A 25,000-nucleotide genomic window follows, 5' to 3' on the forward strand; every position below is an offset into this window, starting at 1 on the left:
TAAGTTTCTTGAAGACGTTTCACCTCTCATCCAAGAAGATTCTTTATTTCTAGTGTCAAATGGTGGAGAGTCCCAGATTAGCCTGTGTACAAACAGACTTCAGCCATATGAGAGTGAGTGTGAGTGAATGAGAGCACACACAGGACACTCTGATCTCTGAATGTGTGTGACGCAGTGAAAAAGAGGATTGTACTGGATATACTGTGACTGACAAACAGAGTTTAAAGAGAAAGGTGTTTGGATTAAAATGGATTATGCTAAAGTGAACGTGCTAATGAAATCTGAACTGACTGAAATGTGAAGTGAAGATAATTGAGGTGTAAAAGAGAGAGAGAGGGGGTGATGATAAGGTGAGGCTGAAGATCAGTGAAGGGCATGTAAACACCTGATTGGCTGAGTAGATATCAGATCGACAGTTTCACAGTTTTCCCTGTGGATTATAACTTTAAGAAGATGTGACATTCATCAAGGAATCCTGCTCTCCGGATTATTTCCATGAACACTGATCTGGATCACATCTACAGTGCTGGAAGTGCCCGTATTACCACCAACCTCTCTGTGCACATTCACTTTTCAACCCTTTGTGAGACACTAAAGGTGTAAATCTGAGTATTTATCTATGTTAGTGCAAACACCTCTAATAGGTTGGTTTAGTTAGTCTTTCCAAGTCATATCTTCCCTTAGATCTGCGGTCCAGGCTCCTAAAATCATCCTAGTTTAACAAGCACTACAATCTAGAGGAGAGCTGCACTAACAGGTGTGACTGATGAGATCTGACCTGCAAGGATACTCATGTTTATTTGTATCAGGACAAGCAGGGAAGACCTGGACATCAACTCTGTCAGGCTGCCTGAGTCCTCTCACCCACATCAGCTCAGAACTCTGCATTATCTACTGAGTCAGACTCAGAGGATCAGGGATCAGAAGTTCTACAAAGAGTAGAACCAGACTTCCTGTATAGAGGTCTGCGGGCCTACTGATCCACAGTGTCAGCACAACTTTCACATCATATTCATCTCAGCACAACTAAAACATGTGAGTGACCTCAGAGTTTCAAGTCCACATCCTGGACTCTCCAGAAGAACACACAGCTGCTTCACTCCTGAATCCTGCAGGGTTTCGTTGTGACTCAGGTCCAGCTCTCTCAGATGGGAGGGGTTGGACTTCAGTGCTGCTGCCAGATAATCACAGCTGATCTCTGACAAATCACAGTCCTTCAATCTGAATAAAAAATGAAAGATGTAAGTTTATTAGACAAAGTGCTTGAAATCATTCAGTGTTTCATCATCTGTTCAGAGCTGAAGAAGGTTCAGAATGTAGAAGTTTAGAAAATGGAAACTCCAAACAGCTGAAGCCAACAGGAAGCAACTTCAAACAAACAAGAGAAAAAAAAATGAATTTTTCACATTGAAGTTGTACATTTATCATAAAGTTGTCAAGTTTTGCCGTGTGAAAGAGAAAAAACTGAACAGGAATCCTCAGAGTTGAAACCTCTGCACAGAGGTTCAGGTTCCTCTTCAGGTCCTAAAGTGCAGAACAACAAGGTTTCAAACAGCTTCGTTCCAGCAGCATCAGCCACAGAAATGCAGAGAAAATTCTTTGGATCTCTTGGTTGTGTTGTATGATGCTGTGTTTGCATATCTGGTATCTGTGAGGATGGATCACCCATCTACTGCAGCCCCAGATAAACAGAGCTGGACCTGAACCTGGTAGCTTCACTTAGAAGACACTTGTGACGGGAACGTGTGAGAAGTTTTGAGCAGACAAGTGTTGATTTTGAGTCTGGGACGAGGTCTCCACAGTCTTTGTGGAGATCCACATTCTGCGTACTGCCTGTGAGAAGCTGCAGACATTTCTCCTCCAAATCCACTGAGCAGCTGCTCGTGGTGGTATTAGCTTCATGTGTGCGTGTTAGCATTAAGCCTCGGTGACACTCTGCTGTGGACACGGTCACAGCTGGACGCATGATGGACGAGTCGTCCTTCCTGTTAAACTTCTTTGAGGTGAGCTTGAAGCTGCTGCTTGGGGCGCATGCACAGCTGGTTATTGTACTGGAAATGTTCTGCAGACGAGTCCACGTGCTCACAACAAAGCTCAGTGTGGACGACGCTGTGCACGCTCCAATGCTGATTGGTTAGAAAGTGGGCGGGAACAGGGAAGAGAGCGACAGCAGTGTTCAGCACAAACACAAAGGATCAAAGAAGAAGAACATGAGAAGCTCAGATGGAGGCTGCAGTGGACACTTCATTGTTTTAACACTCGCTTTCACTTCAGCTTCACCAACAACAGCATAAGCAGAGCAGCCCACTGACTGCGTGGCCGTGACGGCACCCCCTGGTGACTGTAAACCACTACAACATGTAGACGGCCGTCTGCTGCTCATTTCTTTGCCACCATCACAGGAGCTCTTTATCCTGTTCTTCACTCTCATTGGTTCTTTGTGTGCTTGTTTTACCAACAGTAGTCATTGTGATTGTTCAAAGAAGACAGTCAGCTGTGACTAAATGTAGCTCCTACAGCAGTGATTGGAATAACTACTGTGATACCACATAGTCTGAGACAGTTGATACTTCAAAGAATACATGAGGGACATCTGGGAATAGAAAAGTGTAAAAGGCAGGCTAGAGACACTGTGTACTGGCCTGGCATTAATAAAGACATTGAGACCATGGTCGGAAAGTGTGAAACATGTAACAAGTTTCAGAGCAGACAGGCAAGAGAACCCATGATGATTCCTGAACTTCCTACAGCGCCTTGGAGGAAAGTCGGAACAGATTTATTTCATTTTAATGGGAAAGACTATCTGTTGGTGATCGATTATTACTCTAACTTTCCTGAGATTGCTCTGCTTACAAGTACAACTGCTAGTAATGTGATCACACATGTGAAGTCTATCTTTTCAAGGCATGGAATACCTGAAACTGTCATTAGTGACAATGGTCCTTGCTATAATTGCAAAGAATGGCAGAATTTCGCAAGAGAATACGGCTTTAAATATGTCACATCAAGTCCTCAACATCCACAGGCAAATGGCAAGGCTGAAAAAGGAGTGCATATCATCAAGCAGCTTCTGAAGAAGGCTACAGATAGTCGATCAGATCCTTATTTAGCTCTGCTGAGCTACAGGACTGCTCCTCTTGACTGTGTTTATCCCCTGCAGAATTGCTGATGAATCGTAAGCTACACACAACTTTGCCCTGCTATCCAGAATGCAAGCAGAGTGAAGGAATTATAAAAAAACAAGAGCATCTGAAATGGAAACAAAAACTGCGATACGACAAGGGGACAAGAGCACTTGGGTTGCTTGCAAAGGATGATGTAGTGAGAATTCAAGATCAGAATGCATGGAGCAGGAAAGCCATTGTTCTTCAGGAAGCAGGTCCGAGATCATATGACGTAAGAACTGAAGAAGGACGTGTTCAGAAGGAACCGTCGTAACTTGCTGAAGACTAAAGAGACATTTCAGGAGGAACAATCTGGTGAGGAAGATGAAAATGTTGATGTGTCACATGCAGAGACAGTGTCTGGTTTGAAACCATTGGATGGACATGAGGAGAAGAGTGCAGTTGTTTCAGAACCGGTATTGAGGAGGTCAGAGCGTAAGGTCCAAAGACCAGTTAGGCTTAATTTGTAAAGCTACGACTGGATTTGTTTTTATCTAATATTCTGATGGTGTAAAAAAAAAAGAAAAAAAAAAGGAGAAGACATATTGATGTAATACAATTATGTGTATATGTTGATTCGTGGGACCTGTGTTGTCAGAGAAAAGGGGATGTGGTAATGTGGGGGTGTTCATGTGCTAATGGGGTTTTGCCAGTAGGGGGCGCTGTATTTGAGAGGGCTCATGAATGCCTCTATAAAAGAAGACTGACTTGTGAATGATAATAAAATGTTTGGAGCAGACGCTCGCAAAACACAAGTGGATGCTGTGTAATTATTCAAAGCTATACGAAGACAACACAGAGTGGACTGCCTTACAGGGCAAACTTCACAAATTTACATTTCAGGCAAGCTGAAGCCCCATGTCTTTTGAGAACTTTTGATGGTATTAAGAACTACCACAGTTTTACTGCACATCACCTGCAATTGTTAAATGCAAGACACAGAACACAATCTGTAAATGGTTTATTTTTTAGGTGTTCAATGTTAAGGCGGTAGTACTCCTCCTGTAGGGAAAGGACTTTTTTTTGTTGTTCACACACATCAATTGTGAGTTGCAATCTGCTCTCCTGCAGGGATGCTGACGGAGCAGGTGCTGCGGATGGGAATGGTGTTTGATCAGCCGGGCTATTCTGATATTGTGTCCCAGGCGTGCCTCTTGCCTTGGCTAGTGACAGTTGGGCCACATTTTCCTCGTAACATACCTTTATGTTCGTTCACCAACTGGGCCAGCAACAAACCTATAACCCCTACAGCTTACTATTAATTTTCCAGATATTTTCTTGAATGTGAAATATTATTTACAATTACAGTTAGCATAAGATTAGAGTGTATAATTATGTTTATTGATTTGAGGGTACATCCTTTGCTCATTATCACCAAAAGCTCATTTCCATCAAACTTGTAGGATCAACCAATCACGGCTTTTGAAATGATGACTCATACCTAGCAACGGGTCAACCACACCTCCTCACTAAGATAGGATTTCCCATCCATTCCTTGCTCAGAGTTCACTGAAAATGTTCTGGAATCACTTCTAAGCTAAAACTCCTGGCAAGGAATTTTTAGGTTACGTTAGGAGCTCTCTGAGAGGATTCTCAGAATCTTTAGGGATACGGGCCCAGGTACACAGAGAAATGGGAGCTGTATTGAAATGCAAGCGTGTCAGGAAAGAGTGAAAAGGCAAAATGAGCAGCATATGGCTGCATTTCAGTGATATTGGAGACCACAAAGCTGAGTGCAACATTTATACAGGAGATATACAGGAGACGCTGAGAGTAGAACTGATAAAATTAGGAGCTGGCTAAAGTGAGACCCATTTTTATTTCCACCCATTTTCCATTGTGGAGGACAAAAGGTTTCAAACTGGTCCAGGTCTTAAACCTCACGTGTTCTTCCTAATAGCACTAAATGGATAAAAATAAGGCTTTTATGAAAACACTGAATAAAACTTGCTGCCTTTAAAAAGACTAAATGTACAGTTCAGTATTGAATACTACATAAAATAAACTATATATAAAGTGTGTCTGAATGGCAGAGATGCAGAAATATGTGCATGTAGCACAGAGCCACGGCTCAGTGTCTGAATGAGTCTCACAGACCTGAATGTGCTGTTGAAGCCATTTATAATTATAACGTAATTCTTTACTCATTTGATCTGCTCCTTACCACAAGCCACCAGACGTAGAAGGTTTTGGACTTTTAACTATATTTTCTGAAGTTTTACAACTTTTCTGACTGTTAAAAACCTCGTTATGGCCATTCATGCTGTACAAAGTAATTAGACATGTGTGGTATCTACAGAAACGTCAGAATCTCAGCTAAAAGTTCACAAAACCATCTCAACAACCACCAAACAGCTGAAACAGCAGGTGAACAGATTACACAAAAAAGATGTAAACACAAATCCCCCTGATCATCTGTTTTTTAAACATGAAGCGTCGTTTTGGACGTTCATTTACTGCTGGTTCAGTGAATTTTGGTTGGACAGTGATGAAACCTGCAGCCTCAGAATCTGTGAGAAGTCTGCTTTCAGCACGCAACAGCATTGTTGTGTTGTGTGCTGTGGATCCACCTCTGCAAACTCATCACTGTTTCACCATCATGTTTCTACTTAGACAATAACAAAGGAAGCAGTTCCCAGGAACTACTTCCTGTCTTGTTAACATAAGAGTATGTTGCCCTTCAAAACACCTCCACTTCTCCTCTTATTAGAGGACTGCCTTATTATTAATCTGCTAATTCTGTCAGTTGATGAAAGAAAAATGCTTGATCTCACCTGAGAGTTTCCAGTGTACAGCGTGGACTCTTCAGTCCTTCAGACAGAAGCTTCACGCCTGAATCCTTCAGGTTAATGTTACTCAGGTCCAGCTGTCTCAGATTAGAGGTCTGAGAGCTGAGACCTGAGGCCAGAGCTTCACAGCTTCTCTCTGACAGGTCACAGTGACTCAGTCTGAAAAATAACAGAGAAACAATTACAAAAATAAAACACTTATGTTGAAGCGTAATGAGATACTATTATATTTAGCAATATTTCATCTTGTTTTGTCAGGAAACTGAGCACTGATGCAGAGCAACATGTGGAGAGAATCAGAGGAGAAGAAGTGAAGAGAGAACAGCAGTAAAACAACACTGAATTGTTCAGTGTGCTTTTGATATCAACAGAATGTGTCAAATTTCTTTATTTTGTATTTGTTTTAGTAGAATTGATGATTATCACTTAGATAACAACCACAGGCCAGGTCTAAATTGCACTTTGGTGACAGTTACACCCAGAAATATTTCAGAAACGTGGACAATTTGTGCTCCATTGTATTCAGTATTGAACAAACTGAGTACCGATGACCACTTAATATTTTTGATATTTTATTTGAGTTGTTCCACCTGATCTGTGTTAACTAGAATAAACATTTAAAAACTAAAGCTATGATCACATATTTACTTACAGAGCTTTGTTGGAGGTTTTGACCACTGGCAGCAGCCTCAGAAGAGCCTTTTTAAAGGCTCATGTTCTCACTTAGATCATCGATTTCTACTTACATTTCATTCTGGGAAAAATGGGGATTACTTTGAAAACAGGAATTATTTTCCCCAAAAATCAGCCCTGGATTAGTAAATCAGTCCAACATGTTCTCAGGCAGAAGAAGCTGTCTTGTTATGAGGGAGAGAAGAAAAAGATCGAGGCACAGAAACTTGTTGAAAGAGAGATAAAGCAGCTAAAATCAGGTCTAAAAGTAAAGCAGAGCATAGGTTGAATAAAGGACACTCAAGGCTGACTCGGAAAGGAATGAAGTCCATGGTGGGGATGCAGAACAAGGACCAAAGATGAATGTGATGCTGAATCAGCAGAAGACTTGGACTCATTTGATTCCAGCTTTGATATCATTGATTTCAATGAAGATCTTTGTGATTGTAGCAAAGGGCTGGTAGCTCTGAGAGTCCCACTGATGAGGTGTCTGTGAAGGTTCGCAGTCATTGGGGTGGCTGTAGCTCAGGCGGCAGAGCAGGTCAGCCACTAATCAGAAGGTCGGTGGTTCGATCCCAGGCTGCCTCCTGGCTGCATGCCAAATATCCTTGGGCAAGATACTAACCCCATGTTTGCCTACTGGTGGTGGTCAGAGGGCCCGGTGGCACCTGTGTCCGGCAGCCTCGCCTCTGTCAGTGCGCCCCAGGGCAGCTGTGGCTACAATGTAGCTTGCCATCGCCAGTGTGTGAATGGGTGAATGACTGAATGTAGTGTAAAGCGCTTTGGGGTCCTATGGACTAGAAAAGCGCTATACAAAATGCAGGCCATTTACCATCATCTAAAGAGCTTAGAAAAAAAGGCATCTGGACTTCTTTAAGTTTTTTGAAGACGTTTCACCTTTCACCTCTCATCCAAGAAGATTCTTTATTTCTAGTGTCAAATGGTGGAGAGTCCCAGATTAGCCTGTGTACAAACAGATTTCAGCCATATGAGAGTGAGTGTGAGTGAATGAGAGCACACACAGGACACTCTGATCTCTGAATGTGTGTGACGCAGTGAAAAAGAGGATTGTACTGGATATACTGTGACTGACAAACAGAGTTTAAAGAGAAAGGTGTTTGGATTAAAATGGATTATGCTAAAGTGAACGTGCTAATGAAATCTGAACTGACTGAAATGTGAAGTGAAGATAATTGAGGTGTAAAAGAGAGAGAGAGGGGGTGATGATAAGGTGAGGCTGAAGATCAGTGAAGGGCATGTAAACACCTGATTGGCTGAGTAGATATCAGATCGACAGTTTCACAGTTTTCCCTGTGGATTATAACTTTAAGAAGATGTGACATTCATCAAGGAATCCTGCTCTCCGGATTATTTCCATGAACACTGATCTGGATCACATCTACAGTGCTGGAAGTGCCCGTCTCACCACCAACCTCTCTGTGCACATTCACTTTTCAACCCTTTGTGAGACACTAAAGGTGTAAATCTGAGTATTTATCTATGTTAGTGCAAACACCTCTAATAGGTTGGTTTAGTCTTTCCAAGTCATATCTTCCCTTGGAGTCTGCGGTGCAGGCTCCTAAAATCATCCTAGTTTAACAAGCACTACAATCTAGAGGAGAACTGCACTAACAGGTGTGACTGATGAGATCTGACCTGCAAGGATACTCATGTTTATTTGTATCAGGACAAGCAGGGAAGACCTGGACATCAACTCTGTCAGGCTGCCTGAGTCCTCTCACCCACATCAGCTCAGAACTCTGCATTATCTACTGAGTCAGACTCAGAGGATCAGAAGTTCTACAAAGAGTAGAACCAGACTTCCTGTATAGAGGTCTGCGGGCCTACTGATCCACAGTGTCAGCACAACTTTCACATCATATTCATCTCAGCACAACTAAAACATGTGAGTGACCTCAGAGTTTCAAGTCCACATCCTGGACTCTCCAGAAGAACACACAGCTGCTTCACTCCTGAATCCTGCAGGGTTTCGTTGTGACTCAGGTCCAGCTCTCTCAGATGGGAGGGGTTGGACTTCAGTGCTGCTGCCAGATAATCACAGCTGATCTCTGACAAATCACAGTCCTTCAATCTGAATAAAAAATGAAAGATGTAAGTTTATTAGACAAAGTGCTTGAAATCATTCAGTGTTTCATCATCTGTTCAGAGCTGAAGAAGGTTCAGAATGTAGAAGTTTAGAAAATGGAAACTCCAAACAGCTGAAGCCAACAGGAAGCAACTTCAAACAAACAAGAGAAAAAAAAATGAATTTTTCACATTGAAGTTGTACATTTATCATAAAGTTGTCAAGTTTTGCCGTGTGAAAGAGAAAAAACTGAACAGGAATCCTCAGAGTTGAAACCTCTGCACAGAGGTTCAGGTTCCTCTTCAGGTCCTAAAGTGCAGAACAACAAGGTTTCAAACAGCTTCATTCCAGCAGCATCAGCCACAGAAATGCAGAGAAAATTCTTTGGATCTCTTGGTTGTGTTGTATGATGCTGTGTTTGCATATCTGGTATCTGTGAGGATGGATCACCCATCTACTGCAGCCCCAAATAAACAGAGCTGGACCTGAACCTGGTAGCTTCACTTAGAAGACACTTGTGACGGGAACGTGTGAGAAGTTTTGTGCAGACAAGTGTTGATTTTGAGTCTGGGACGAGGTCTCCACAGTCTTTGTGGAGATCCACATTCTGCGTACTGCCTGTGAGAAGCTGCAGACATTTCTCCTCCAAATCCACTGAGCAGCTGCTCGTGGTGGTATTAGCTTCATGTGTGCGTGTTAGCATTAAGCCTCGGTGACACTCTGCTGTGGACACGGTCACAGCTGGACGCATGATGGACGAGTCGTCCTTCCTGTTAAACTTCTTTGAGGTGAGCTTGAAGCTGCTGCTTGGGGCGCATGCACAGCTGGTTATTGTACTGGAAATGTTCTGCAGACGAGTCCACGTGCTCACAACAAAGCTCAGTGTGGACGACGCTGTGCACGCTCCAATGCTGATTGGTTAGAAAGTGGGCGGGAACAGGGAAGAGAGCGACAGCAGTGTTCAGCACAAACACAAAGGATCAAAGAAGAAGAACATGAGAAGCTCAGATGGAGGCTGCAGTGGACACTTCATTGTTTTAACACTCGCTTTCACTTCAGCTTCACCAACAACAGCATAAGCAGAGCAGCCCACTGACTGCGTGGCCGTGACGGCGCCCCCTGGTGACTGTAAACCACTACAACATGTAGACGGCCGTCTGCTGCTCATTTCTTTGCCACCATCACAGGAGCTCTTTATCATGTTCTACACTCTCATTGGTTCTTTGTGTGCTTGTTTTTTAGAACAGTAGTCATTGTGATTGTTCAAAGAAGACAGTCAGCTGTGACTAAATGTAGCTCCTACAGCAGTGATTGGAATAACTACTGAAGCTAATCCAGTATCAAAGCTCAGGAATCAGCAGCTCCCACCTCGTTTTCTTTGAACAACTATTTTTAGCTGCTGTGTTTTTGTGTTTCTGCGGACCTCAGACATCCTGCTGCTCTGGAGAACTGAAGCTCTAAAGGCTTCAGCCTTTATCTCCAAGAAACAAAGCTGATCATGGAGACCCAGCAGGTCAGCTGATCTGTGGACAGCACCAGCATCTTTAAGTAAGTCTGAGAGGTGAGCAGTCTTTGGAAGCCTTTACACTGATAGTCTCAGAGCAGGATTTGGATCATTATTTGGCTTTTCTTCTATTATTATGTTTCGTTTCTGCTTCACAGATATTCTCTGAGATGTTCTCTGAAATGTTTCCCACTGTTGGACAAACTTTCACAATTTCTTCATAAAAGAGATCTTCTGTGCAGTCCATCTGTGATAATATGTTAAACACTCAATTATGATTCATATCTGAATGTACTGACTGTTAATTACTGATGAGAACATAATCAGTAAATATAAATATGTTTGAGTTTGGCTTTGATGAATCAGAATAAAAGTAATAAAATAATGATTTTAGAGACAGGCCTAACTCAGGCCAGCTGACAGCCTGTGTACAAACAGACTTCAGCCATATGAGAGTGAGTGTGAGTGGATGAGAGCACACACAGGACACTCTGATCTCTGAATGTGTGTGACGCAGTGAAAAAGAGGATTGTACTGGATATACTGTGACTGACAAACAGAGTTTAAAGAGAAAGGTGTTTGGATTAAAATGGATTATGCTAAAGTGAACGTGCTAATGAAATCTGACCTGACTGAAATGTGAAGTGAAGATAATTCATTATTTACTGAGTCAGACTCAGAGGATCAGGGATCAGAAGTTCTACCAAGAGTAGAACCAGACTTCCTGTATAGAGGTTTGAGGGCCTACTGATCCACAGTGTCAGCACAACTTTCACATCATATTCATCTCAGCACAACTAAAACATGTGACTGACCTCAGATTTTCAAGTCCACATCCTGGACTCTCCAGGAAACCACACAGATGCTTCACTCCTGGATCCTGCAGGTTGTTATTGTTACTCAGGTGCAGCTCTCTCAGATGGGAGGGGTTGGACTTCAGTGCTGCTGCCAGATTATTACAGCTGATCTCTGACAAACCACAGCCCCACAATCTGTATAAAGAATGAAAGATGTAAGTTTATTAGACAAAGTGCTTGAAATCATTCAGTGTTTCATCATCTGTTCAGAGCTGAAGAAGGTTCAGAATGTAGAAGTTTAGAAAATGGAAACTCCAAACAGCTGAAGCCAACAGGAAGCAGCTTCAAACAAACACAACAAGAGAAAAAACTCTGAATGTTTCACATTAAAGTCGTACATTTATCATAAAAACAGGACAAAGACTTGAAAAAGTCGTGTTTTTCCTTCCAGGAACCACAAGGCTTCACTTTTAAAGGTGAAGTGTGAAAGAAATGGACATATTTGAAGTCCAACACCTTTTTCCAGTCACATTATTAAAGCAGACAAACTACAAGCTCATTTTCATTCCAACAAGTCATCTTCTGACCTGGACTAACAACACTGGTCTCTATGTGCAGCTGGCTGTGAGACCAGTGCTCAGGGAGCGTCTACAAAGGGCAACACTGAAAGAACATCACACACTCATTTGAGGAAATATGATGAAATGTTGTGTATTAGCAGCAAGTTATTGAATCATTTTCCTCAGAAACCAAACAAAATGATTGACAAACACGTTTTTACAAACTCAGTGTTGGACTTGGATCAGCAGGATAAGCTGATGTTTAAAGGCATTTGAGTCTCGCTGTATGAGAGTCCAGTTATTACTCAATATTTATGGATGATTTTCTTTCAGTGTTGCACTTTGTAGACGCTCCCTGAGCCTCACAGCCAGCTGCACATGGACCAGCTGACATTACCCAGCATTAGAGGCGGCTGTAAAAAAATGGATTTTCCTATTTAAATGGTTTTAATTTGAATAAAGCGATGTTGATTCATTCAATCCTGAATCGATTTTTAATATAAATGTATTTTGCCAGAATCTCAGGTTAAAGCTCCCAAAAGTATTTCAACAACAAGCAAACAGATAAAACAGTAAATGAGAGCAGCTAAACACACAAAGATGGAAACACAGAGCGTGGATCGTTCACTCGACGGCACGTACACGGACACGCCGTCGGGGCTGAAAGTGGACAGCTCACAGATCCTGAAGCTGCAGGTTTCATCTGTCTCCAACCAAAACTGAGTGAACCAGCAGCAGAAGAAGATCCAAACTCTGCTTTACGTTTGATGAACATCGTCATGAATTCTCTCCGACTTTGACGTTTACTTCCTGCACAGCTCTCCCTCTCTCAGTGTACTTCAAGAACAGTTTACCTTCAAAAATCTGTTTCCTGCATTATTCACTGCTTATTACGCACCAGTCTGCTGTTGTGTTCACTGCTGTCGGCCTCCGAAAACAAAGCCTCATTTCTGCTGTTCAATACTGAAGAAATTTAAACCTTTTAAAATGATGACAGATTACAAACTCTCAGCTGTGTCTGTAATCAAACCTCTGTAACTTTGCTTCACTTCAGCAGCATCAGCTCATGTTCACATGTTGATTCATGGTTTGCTTCAGTTTTTGATGGACTGCAGAAGATTTTGAAGGTTATCTGCTATAAAAAGCCAGAACAGGAAAATCTGCTTCATGTGTTTCTGTTTGATCCTCAGTGACTTTGACACAAAGGCCTCTGCTGTGATGATCACACCTCTGATCAAGTCTCACAGTGTCAGCTTTGTTTTTATACATATGGACATGTGCTGATAAATGATCAGAATTATAATATTTCCCACTGTCTGCTGTGTGCCGTGACCCTTGACCTGCTAAAGACAGTCAGCTGTGGATTATTCATTGTTGTGTCTGATACTTAGAACTGTGAGGAAGAAGCTACACAGTTAATCAGGGTCCCCTCTCTCTGAATCAGGAAAGGTGTGGGCCGCGGGCCATACGTTGAGTCTCACTGTTTGAAATGCAAACATTGTTCTGCTGCAGTCAATGGACTAAACCAGAGAAGAAGAAAACAGACTTTACCATGAAGATCCTCAGTGTGGATCAGTATAATATCAGCCTGATGTCTGCAGTTTAGTGTCAGCACAACTTTCACATCATATTCATCTCAGCACAACTAAAACATGCTGACTGACCTCAGAGTTTCAAGTCCACATCCTGGACTCTCCAGGAAACCACACAGATGCTTCACTCCTGGATCCTGCAGGTTGTTATTGTTACTCAGGTCCAGCTCTCTCAGATGGGAGGGGTTGGACTTCAGTGCTGCTGCCAGATAATCACAGCTGATCTCTGACAAACCACAGCCCCACAATCTGTATAAAGAATGAAAGATGTAAGTTTATTAGACAAAGTGTGAGCTTGAAATCATTCAGTGTTTCATCATCTGTTCAGAGCTGAAGAAGCTTCTGTGAGATTATTCTGAATCATATGTTATCTTATATCTTTAGTTAAAGTAGTTGAATTATGTTAACTGCTGTAGGTCATATAATATCCTTTAGTCTAGATTGTGTGCTGTGTATGTAGCTTAGTTTCCATTATATTTTTGGGTTAAACGAATGTGACCACTTTTGGATTTGTTAGACAGGTGTGCATTACCCTGTACCCTTGATCTGCTGTGAATGTGTTACACTGTTTCTTGACATTTCATACTGCTGAATCATGAAGAGAATGTTGTATGCAGAGGACCTTGTGCTGATAATAGAAGAGACAGACCACATTCCATACCCCCACCTTTACAGAGAGCAGAAAGACAGGGAGCCGAGTTCATAACTTAGGCGCCGTAACAGAGAAAGAATGTGAATGTTTAGGCTTTTACAACTAGGTGGGGGCCACTAGAGGCTATAAGAAGCTGAGTAACCCGTCACCATTTTGAGATTTGCTGTGACCCTCTTCATGCATGTCTCCCCATCTGGATGGCTTATGCTCATAAATGTTGGATTGTATGGAAATAAAGGATTGTTGATTGAGCATTTATACACCGAGTATTGTCCTTCCTTCAGCACAAAGATTCAAAGAATTGGGAGATCTTAACAGTTCAGAATGTAGAAGTTTAGAAAATGGAAGCTCCAAACAGCTGAAGCCAACAGGAAGCAGCTTCAAACAAACACAACAAGAGAAAGAACTCTGAATGTTTCACATTAAAGTCGTACATTTATCATAAAAACAGGAAAAAGACTTGAAAAAGTCGTGTTTTTCCTTCCAGGAACCACAAGGCTTCACTTTTAAAGGTGAAGTGTGAAAGAAATGGACATATTTGAAGTCCAACACCTTTTTCCAGTCACATTATTAAAGCAGACAAACTACAAGCTCATTTTCATTCCAACAAGTCATCTTCTGACCTGGACTAACAACACTGGTCTCTATGTGCAGCTGGCTGTGAGACCAGTGCTCAGGGAGCGTCTACAAAGGGCAACACTGAAAGAACATCACACACTCATTTGAGGAAATATGATGAAATGTTGAGTATTAGCAGCAAGTTATTGAATCATTTTCCTCAGAAACCAAACAAAATGATTGACAAACATGTTTTTACAAACTCAGTGTTGGACTTGGATCAGCAGGATAAGCTGATGTTTAAAGGCATTTGAGTCTCGCTGTATGAGAGTCCAGTTATTACTCAATATTTATGGATGATTTTCTTTCAGTGTTGCACTTTGTAGACGCTCCCTGAGCCTCACAGCCAGCTGCACATGGACCAGCTGACATTACCCAGCATTAGAGGCGGCTGTAAAAAAAAAAAAAGGATTTTCCTATTTAAATGGTTTTAATTTGAATAAAGCGATGTTGATTCATTCAATCCTGAATCGATTTTTAATATAAATGTATTTTGCCAGAATCTCAGGTTAAAGCTCCCAAAAGTATTTTAACAAGCAGCAAACAGCTAAAACAGTAAATGAGAGCAGCTAAACACACAAAGATGGAAACACAGAGCGTGGATCGTTCACTCGACGGCACGTACACGGACACGCCGTCGGGGCTGAAAGTGGACAGCTCACAGATCCTGAAGCTGCAGGTTTCATCTGTCTCCAACCAAAACTGAGTGAAGCAGCAGCAGAAGAAGATCCAAACTCTGCTTTACGTTTGATGAACATCGTCATGAATTCTCTCTGACTTTGACCTTTACTTCCTGCACAGCTCTCTCTCTCTCAGTGTACTTCAAGAACAGTTTACCTTCAAAAATCTGTTTCCTGCATTATTCACTGCTTATTACGCACCAGTCTGCTGTTGTGTTCACTGCTGTCGGCCTCCGAAAACAAAGCCTCATTTCTGCTGTTCAATACTGAAGAAATTTAAACCTTTTAAAATGATGACAGATTACAAACTCTCAGCTGTGTCTGTAATCAAACCTCTGTAACTTTGCTTCACTTCAGCAGCATCAGCTCATGTTCACATGTTGATTCATGGTTTGCTTCAGTTTTTGATGGACTGCAGAAGATTTTGAAGCTTATCTGCTATAAAAAGCCAGAAGAGGAAAATGTGCTTCATGTGTTTCTGTTTGATCCTCAGTGACTTTGACACGAAGGCCTCTGCTGTGATGATCACACCTCTGATCAAGTCTCACAGTGTCAGCTTTGTTTTTATACATATGGATATGTGCTGATAAATGATCAGAATTATAATATTTCCCACTGTCTGCTGTGTGCCGTGACCTTTGACCTGCTAAAGACAGTCAGCTGTGGATTATTCATTGCTGTGTCTGATACTTAGAACTGTGAGGAAGAAGCTACACAGTTAATCTGGGTCCCCTCTCTCTGAATCAGGAAAGGTGTGGACCGCGGGCCATACGTTGAGTCTCACTGTTTGAAATGTGAACATTGTTTTGCTGCAGTCAATGGACTAAACCAGAGAAGAAGAAAACAGACTTTACCATGAAGATCCTCAGTGTGGATCAGTATAATATCAGCCTGATGTCTGCAGTTTAGTGTCAGCACAACTTTCACATCATATTCATCTCAGCACAACTAAAACATGCTGACTGACCTCAGAGTTTCAAGTCCACATCCTGGACTCTCCAGGAAACCACACAGATGCTTCACTCCTGGATCCTGCAGGTTGTTATTGTTACTCAGGTCCAGCTCTCTCAGATGGGAGGGGTTGGACTTCAGTGCTGCTGCCAGATAATCACAGCTGATCTTTGACAAACCACAGCCCCACAATCTGTATAAAGAATGAAAGATGTAAGTATATTAGACAAAGTGTGAGCTTGAAATCATTCAGTGTTTCATCATCTGTTCAGAGCTGAAGAAGGTTCAGAATGTAGAAGTTTAGAAAATGGAAACTCCAAACAGCTGAAGCCAACAGGAAGCAGCTTCAAACAAACACAACAAGAGAAAAAACTCTGAATGTTTCACATTAAAGTCGTACATTTATCATAAAAACAGGACAAAGACTTGAAAAAGTCGTGTTTTTCCTTCCAGGAACAACAAGGCTTCACTTTTAAAGGTGAAGTGTGAAAGAAATGGACATATTTGAAGTCCAACACCTTTTTCCAGTCACATTATTAAAGCAGAAAAACTACAAGCTCATTTTCATTGCAACAAGTCATCTTCTGACCCTTTATTATTATTGTTATTATTCAATATTTATGGAGGATGTTTTTAAATTGGGCTCAAATATGTGACAGACATTTCATCCCATGTCAGTTTGGCCTCATCCTGGGCCGGATTATCCAGCACACACTCTGACCACAGGCCCAGGGGCCACGCACAGCTGGGCTCCATCCAAGAGACCGGAAACAAACCAACACAATAATAAAAAGCACCATGTGATCTTCTTACATCTTCAAGACAAACATAGTAAAAACATGAGCATATTTGTTTCCTGATAAAATGATGTGACAGGTAGAACAGAGTAAAGTGGTGGTGTTACAGCCTTTCTCCCCTCTGCTGCCGAGGCTGTTAGTCTCTCCCAAACTCAGCTACAGGACTTCCAAATGAATGAAAGCAGCAGAAGTGGCTTTACAAATGAAACCACAGTGACAGACAGTAATTAAGAATCTCCTAAGCAATCCAAAGATAAGAAAAGTTCACCTGCCAATTCTATAAAGTTTGGTTGTTTATACAATAATATCATTTAATGATATGTTTGGATCCTGACCTGAGAGTTTCCAGTGTACAATGTGGACTCTGCAGTGCAGCAGACAGAAGCTTCAAGCCTGAATCCCGCAGGTCATTGTTACTCAGGTCCAGCTCTTTCAGACTAGAGGACTGGGAGTTGAGAACTGAGGACAGAGCATCACAGCTTCTCTCTGAGAGGTTACAGCCACTCAGTCTGGAAGAAAACAAACAAACAAATTAATTAAATCAGTCAAATGAAACATTTTTTTAACGCCAGCATGCAATACAATTATTGGTTAACTAAATAGCTTCATTAAAACACAACTCTTCTTCTATAGCAGCACTTACTCCTTGTAAGCTCCACCTGCTCCACCTTCTGAGTCAGTTGTTCACACCAAAGAAAGCCACCATCATTTCATGCGGCTAACATACCGGCGCCATCTGTGGTCTCAAGGCTGGAGCTGAACATAACAAATCTCACCCTGATAACAGACGGTGTTTAGACTGTTCCTTCCCATCCTAAGCATGCTTATCCCCTCCCGGTGCAGACGGTGGGTCGAGGGGACCAGCGCAAATGCTGCAGGCCCGGATGTGCTGTCTACACCGGCTGTCTCTCACCTTTTACCCATCCCTGTTGCTTGTCATGTGTTTCTATGGCACATTAAGAGTTTTCATGTGCTCTGCGCTAAGGTCATATTTTTCTGTTCTCAAACTGATCTCCCTGTTGGAGCTCAGTCTGGGGGGAGTTCTTTTTTCTCCTCATCTTTCCTGATGTTGTGCATTTTCTGCTGTTCGGTTCCGGGTCGCTGCTCTAGCGGCTAACCGGCCAGCTACCAACAAGGGGAAAACAGTGAGCTTGAATGACCAAGCTTTGACCAAGGGTGGCTCACTCCTTGGTCTTTTTGCCCAAGGAGTGAACCACCCTGCATGGCTATCAATGTGGTGCAATGAAGGCCATCATACAGTACAGGCCATCCAATCTGATTCTTAACTTTTCCTCCCAGATACCACCTTAGAAATCATCTCGATTAGGATATGTTGGCTGTTCTAGATCCAATCACAACAAACAGAGAGCTGTTGTGTGTCCAAGGTGAACAGGAAGAATATATACATGCATAAAGTCAATAAAGTCAGAAGGTTTGCTTTAGACTGTGCTGCAGTTTTTCATCAAAGACAAACAGGCACCATGCTGCCAACAAATGGCATCAAGTCTGACTTGAGGTTTTTTGTTCTTTTTTTTTTAAAATCAAGATTAAATTTTATAGCAACCACAGCAGAGATGACCAGGGAAGGTGTGCTTGAGGGGATATAGCTACAACAGCTGGTTTCAGACTGAAGATGAACTGAGGTGCTGCACCCAAGTCTGCAGGTTCAGGGAGGGACAAACATCTGCTGCAACCAGATTGGAGGGAGAGGAGAGAGCAGGCCAACAACAACAAAGAAACAACAAACACACTGTGGAAGACCGAAGCAGAGTTTAATTTAAAGTGGAACTAAGGATGTTTCTCTGGCTGCCAGGATTCACTGAGTAATTCAAATGCTTTCTTTAATGCAGGACCCACCATGCATGTAAACGCAAGTGTTTCACCAACATTTGTGACTAAAAATAGACCTGCAGTAGAAATGTATCTAGGAGCATGCATGTGAATATGAAGTATCACAACATCAGGCACATGCAGCCTAAGTGTTTAAACAAAGACTGATAACATAACAGCAGCAGTGATGATCAGAGTTTATGGTGAATCCAGCGTCTCGAGTTCTGGAGGCATCAAAGAGGTCACAGTTGTATTGGAGAAATCCCAAAACTTTAGGATACAAATTCATACAAAGACAGAAAGCCTGGTGAAATAAATTACTGACACAGTTGGATGTTAAAAGTAAAGACATGAGTACAAATGTACTCACAGAGCTTTGTTGGAGGCTTTGACCACTGGCAGCAGCCTCAGAAGAGCCTCCTCTGAAGCAGAGTATTTCTTCAGGTCAAACACATCCAGATCTTCTTCTGATGACAGTAAGATGAAGACCAGAGCTGACCACTGAGCAGGAGACAGTTCATCTGTGGACAGACTTCCTGATCTCAGGGACTGTTGGATCTCCTCCACTAGAGAACGATCATTCAGTTCATTCAGACAGTGGAACAGATTGATGCTTTTCTCTGCAGACAGATTCTCACTGAGCTTCTTCTTGATGTACTGGACTGTTTTCTTATTGGTCTGTGAGCTACTTCCTGTTTGTGTCATCAGACCTCGTAGGAGAGTCTGATTGGTCTGCAGGGAAAGACCCAGGAGGAAGCGGAGGAATAAGTCCAGGTGTCCATTTGGACTCTGTAAGGCCTTGTTCACAGCACTCTGGTGGAGAGATTGAAGTTTTAGTTTGTTAAATAATTTAGACCATGTAGAGCTTGTTTGTTGTTGTTCCAGCAGATTGAGTCTAGAGTTGATGAAGGTCAGATGGACATGAAGCGCAGCCAGAAACTCCTGAACACTCAGATGGATGAAGCAGAACACCTTGTCCTGGTACAGTCCTCTCTCCTCTTTAAAGATCTGTGTGAACACTCCTGAGTACACTGAGGCTGCTCTGATATCGATGCCACACTCTGTCAGGTCTGATTCATAGAAGATCAGGTTTCCTTTCTGCAGCTGATCAAAAGCCAGTTTTCCCAGAGACTCCATCATCTTCCTGCTCTCTGGACTCCAGTGTGGATCTGTCTCAGCTCCTCCATCATACTTGACCTTCTTCACTTTGGCCTGAACCACCAGGAAGTGGATGTACATCTCAGTCAGGGTCTTGGGCAGCTGTCCTCCCTCTCTGGTTTCCAGCACATCCTCCAGAACTGTAGCAGTGATCCAGCAGAAGACTGGGATGTGACACATGATGTGGAGGCTTCGTGATGTCTTGATGTGGGAGATGATCCTGCTGGCCTGCTCCTCATCTCTGAATCTCTTCCTGAAGTACTCCTCCTTCTGTGGGTCAGTGAACCCTCTGACCTCTGTCACCATGCCAACACAGTCAGGAGGGATCTGATTGGCTGCTGCAGGTCGTGTGGTTATCCAGAGGCGAGCAGAGGGAAGCAGTTTCCCCCTGATGAGGTTTATCAGCAGCACATCCACTGAGGTGGACTTTCTAGGGTCAGTTAGGATTGTAGTTTTGTGGAAGTCCAGAGGAAGTCGACACTCATCCAGACCATCAAAGATGAACACAACCTGGAAGTCTTCAAAGCTGCAGATTCCTGCTTCTTTGGTTTCAGTAAAGAAGTGATGAACAAGTCCCACCAAGCTGAACTTTTTCTTCCTCAGCACATTCAGCTCTCTGAAAGTGAATGGAAATATGAACTGGATGTCCTGGTTGGCTTTGTCTTCAGCCCAGTCCAGGCTGTGTTTCTGTGTTAAGACTGTTTTCCCAATGCCAGCCACTCCCTTTGTCAGCACTGTTCTGATTGGTTCATCTCTTCCAGGTGAGGCTTTAAAGATGTCTTCTTGTCTGATTGTTGTTTCTGGTCTGTCTGGTTTCCTGGATGCTGTTTCAATCTGTCTGACCTCATGTTCATCATTGACCTCTGCAGTCCCTCCCTCTGTGATGTAGAGCTCTGTGTAGATCTGATTCAGGAGGGTTGGGTTTCCTGCTTTAGCGATGCCCTCAAACACACACTGGAACTTCTTCTTCAGGGTGGATTTAAGGTTACGATGACAAACTGCAGCTTGAAGTTCTGAATGAGAAGAAAAATAAACACTCAATTCCAAAAAGAACTAATCTTTAAAACATGTTGCTCCATCTTCCATCTCTGGAAAATGTTCATTTATCCAGCAGCTTTAATCTTTAGATAAATCCTCTTACTGCTCTGCAGACGGTCAGCCAGCTCCTCCTGCTTCATTCTCACTGAGTGCTTCACGTCTGACCCTCTGATGCTTCTGTAGACATTTTGCATATTTAATGAATGTCTGACAGTTTTACATTCATTCTATGAACACAGTGGAAATGTTGTGTTATAGTCTCCATGTTGTTTCCAGCATCATAAATTCTTAAGTTCAGAAAATTTGATTCTTTCTTCACAGCTGAAAAACAACAACATTTATTCTCTATTGAAATCTGCATCGTCCACTCCAAAGGTCACAATCTGAAGGTAACATCTGGTTTTGTTCCCTGTGGTTAACTCTGAGCATCAGTATGGTGGGATTTATCCACTACATCCACACCACTGTGGTTCAGTGTTGTCCTGATGGAGTAACAGCAGCCAATATGATCCAGGCTTTAGCTGCTGGGTCTCTGTGTGACCTCTCAGACTGTTTAACAGATCAGACACAAAGAGAATCAGAGCAGCTCTGTTCTTTAAAGACAAACATGAACCCACTCAGGTCACACTTTCCCCACAGATATGAGCATCACTGTCCACAAACAGCAAATGACCAAGTCGAACATTTGGATCTTTTCTCTTTCATTGTTTTCTTTTTAATGAATCTTTGTAACAATCTGAGGATGTTTCAGGTCATATTTATCCAGGAAACACAAACATGTAAAGGAGTCATCACAGCTCTCTGACCTCGTTGCTCCAGGTTCACCACTGAAGAATGGAACGTCTCCTTTGGACCGGTCACTCCTCACAGACGGACAGCTGGACCCTGCAGACTCTGCTCTGTCCTCCTCTTCCTCCATCATCATCTTCAGTCAGTCTGAGAGGTAAACCACAAACACTCAGTGAGTTCACATTAACAGGAGGAACTGAGTTACAGTCGCTGACCTCTGACCTGTCATGTGACCTAGAAACCAGGTCACATGATTCACATCAGCTCACACACACTTTCTACCTGCAGAGGAAACACAAATCATTCATGTGTACATCAGCTGAAATCCTCCTTTCATCATGTGTGCTGTCCAAATATCAGCTGCTTCTTTCCTGCTTCATCTCAGTGTCAGCTGGATGCAGTCAGACAGCAGTGTGAGGCAGAGGAAGCTGCCATCAGCTGCTCTGCTATCAGTCCACTAGATGGAGCCTGAAGTACACACGATGCATTCACTGACACACACTGATTCACTGTGACTGGAAGCTTCAGTCAGTCCAACACGTGTGAACAACATTTTAAACATTTCAGCTGATCCAGGATTCAAAGGGGATCAGCAGAGTTAAAGCTTCACACTAATTCTTCCTGCTGTTTGCAGAGAACTGCACACACACTGATTCACTGCTAATGAGAAGCTTCTTCCATTAAGTAATAATAATAATAATAATAATGGATTGGATTCATATAGCACTTTTCAAGGCACCCAAAGCGCTTTATAATACCACTATTCAGTCACTCTCACATTCACACACTGGTGGAGGCAGCTACGGTTGTAGCCACAGCTGCCCTGGGGCAGACTGACAGAAGCCAGGCTGCCATATCGCGCCATCGGCCCCTCTGGCCAACACCAGTAGGCGGTCGGGTAAAGTGTCTTGCCCAAGGACACAACGACCAGGACAGAGAGCCAGGGATCGAACCAGCGACCTTCCGGTTACAGATACGCTTCCCAACCCCCTGAGCCACGGTCGCTCCTAATTCATCATCCATCAGCTCTGCTGCTGCTCTCAGTCCTGGACTCTGATCACACACTAAAAGCAGCTTTTTAACTCGTGTCTGTAAGAACTCTTAGTTTAGGGTTTAGGGTTAGTTGAACTGGCTGCGTAATGCAGACAGGGTAGGACCCGTATATAACGGCGAAACATCTTCAAGCAACTTATAGAAGTCCAGATGCTTTTCTTTCCAAGCTCCTTAAACTACGATGACCTGGATGACTGAGAACCTTCACAGGAAAAATGAAACACACTGAACAAAGAATGCAAGACTTTCACAATAAAACAGCAAACAAAGGAACGCAACACTGACACGTGAGCTTGACAGAGGAGTGGAGGAAAGGCAGACGAGAGTGAGTGAGGGAAAGAGGAGACAAGAGAGACATGACAGGCTGAGGAAATATAGAATGGAGCACCAGGCCTCACACAAACACACACAAACACACACAAACACACACAGAGACACACAGAGGCACACAGAGACACACAGAGACACAGAGACACAGAGGCACACAGAGACACAGAGGGAATCTAATGATCAAGGAACTAAACAGGAAGTATAAGAAACTCAAAGAAGCATAAATAAGACTAAATGAACCAGAACATAAACCATAATACAAAAAATGCAAAGTGCTTGGTCAAAGGGACCCAGAACCATTAAAGTTCTTTTCTTTGCTCTTCAGTGTTTGAGTTCAAACAGACTCCACATTAAACTATGACAGCACCGTCCCTGCTGCTGCTGTCAGACCTGTTATTCACTCACTGCTCGCCAGTGTTTCTAATGAGTTTTACTCATCCATGAGAGTTTAAAGCTTGCACTTACAAGCAATGTTCCCTCTAATGTTTCACTTGTCTGAGCGAACACACAACCTCCCTGAGCGATCCACTGTGAGCGACATTAGACGTGTGCACTGTGGTCACGCCAGCGTCGAATCCATCCAAGTTACATGTTTATTAAAATAATCAATTTACAGCGTTTACATTTCTGTTAAACTACTTTTAATTAACTGTTTTATCCCACTTACAATGAAAGTTAAAAAACAACCTTGTTCGTGACCTGTAGCATGTTAACACTATTGGAAGGAAAAATAACTTGAACTCCAATTTTGAAAACACAACTTTATTTTTTCCATTTTTAAAAAGCTCTGACTTGTATTATGAGTCTGTGGTCTGGGAGAGAGTCTGTAACTCTGTCTGCAAAATACAGTAAATAATGACCAATGTTGCAGTTAATTATACAGTTACTTCTTCAAAAAAGTAACTGAGTTATGCAAACAGAGTTTTTTGCAGCTGTTTACCTAAAACTACAGCCAAGGTGTTTTTTTTTAAATAAACATTTCAAACTATTTACAGAACAATCAGCTGTTCTGCATCAAATCTGATGCCACACAAATTATTTGTGCCACTCCAAAAAATAATTTCTGTCCACTATGAGATGAAGGAGAACAACAGCCTGATACCTGCAGGCCTGACAGCAGCAGATGTATCACTGCTGTAACACCTGTAAACCATTGTTCTGACACACACAACAACACTATTGACTACACTACACACTAACTACACTCTAACTACACAAGATTTGCTCTAAACGTCTCAAATCTCTCACATCTCAAAACACCGTCGTCACTCCGTGTTGCCATGTTTTGATTGGTCGACATGGTACATTTTTCGACCAATAGGAAAGGTTGGGGGTTGGTGTTGTTTTTGCTCACAGGCTTTCAAGCGTTTTCCTTATAAAACACAGTTTTTACCGTTTCTTCCTGCAGTAAATATAAACAACGACAGTATTCAGGAAGAAAACCAAACATTGCAGATATTTTTATCATAACTCTGGTTTTACGTGGTCGATCAACACAATTTAAAAACTGGTATAAAGTCCACACTTTTCCTGTCAGTTGTTCCGTCTGTCCTGCTCACATCTCCAATGGTTGTACACGTTGTCATTAACGTGGCTTCACTCCACATCAGCTGCTTTGCTAAAACACCGGCACATATTCTGCCATATTCTACAAATCTTTTTTACAAGTACAAAATATTTATGACCACATTTTGAGCCTTTTGAGCCTACACTTTGAGTGTAGAAACAGAGAAAATCCTCTGCTTCTTCTCCGTCAGCAGTCGTCTGTGTCTGCAGACTGCGTCAGATTAAACACTTCACACCAGCAAAGAGGCTGAAGCTCACAGGTCAAAGGTCAGCTGCTGCACCTTGTGTGATATTAATTTGATCAATCATTATCTTGCAGCAGGTTTCTGCTCCAACTCCAACACACAGAAAACAACCCTGAAAACAAATCAGAT

The 25,000-nt window shown here is 42.5% G+C and overlaps 2 protein-coding genes across 2 annotated transcripts in view; both read right to left on the reverse strand.

Annotated features, from left to right (window-relative positions):
• Positions 1-25,000, reverse strand: part of LOC147337028 (uncharacterized) — a 642,403-nt gene that overhangs the window by 128,772 nt on the left and 488,631 nt on the right. Inside the window, exons 21-27 of the mRNA XM_086286246.1 lie at positions 17,198-17,371; positions 16,082-16,258; positions 13,237-13,413; positions 11,031-11,207; positions 8,541-8,717; positions 5,939-6,112; positions 1,045-1,221 (exon numbers count right to left, since the gene is read on the reverse strand). Coding sequence (XP_086142372.1) covers positions 1,045-1,221; positions 5,939-6,112; positions 8,541-8,717; positions 11,031-11,207; positions 13,237-13,413; positions 16,082-16,258; positions 17,198-17,371 — 1,233 coding nt within the window. The remainder of the gene's footprint in view (positions 1-1,044; positions 1,222-5,938; positions 6,113-8,540; positions 8,718-11,030; positions 11,208-13,236; positions 13,414-16,081; positions 16,259-17,197; positions 17,372-25,000) is intronic.
• Positions 19,005-20,929, reverse strand: LOC147337034 (protein NLRC3-like). Its single transcript, XM_086265879.1, has 2 exons — positions 20,905-20,929; positions 19,005-20,863 (listed from the first exon to the last, which is right to left on the reverse strand). Exons 1-2 carry the CDS (start codon positions 20,927-20,929, stop codon positions 19,059-19,061), a joined length of 1,830 nt encoding a protein of 609 aa, XP_086122005.1. The 3' UTR covers positions 19,005-19,058.

This window comes from Aulonocara sp. 'chitande type north' Nkhata Bay, linkage group LG3 (assembly GCF_057382095.1).
Source record: "Aulonocara sp. 'chitande type north' Nkhata Bay isolate Kocher_YH1m ecotype deep benthic linkage group LG3, A_spYH_male_GT1.1, whole genome shotgun sequence".
Lineage (NCBI taxonomy): Eukaryota > Metazoa > Chordata > Actinopteri > Cichliformes > Cichlidae > Aulonocara > Aulonocara sp. 'chitande type north' Nkhata Bay.

Coding starts and splice junctions, on each gene's coding strand:
- LOC147337034 (XM_086265879.1), bottom strand. CDS start 20,929: ATGGAGCAACATGTTTTAAAGATTA. Junction 20,864..20,904: donor GCAACATGTTTTAAAGATTA/GTTCTTTTTGGA, acceptor CTTCTCATTCAG/AACTTCAAGCTGCAGTTTGT.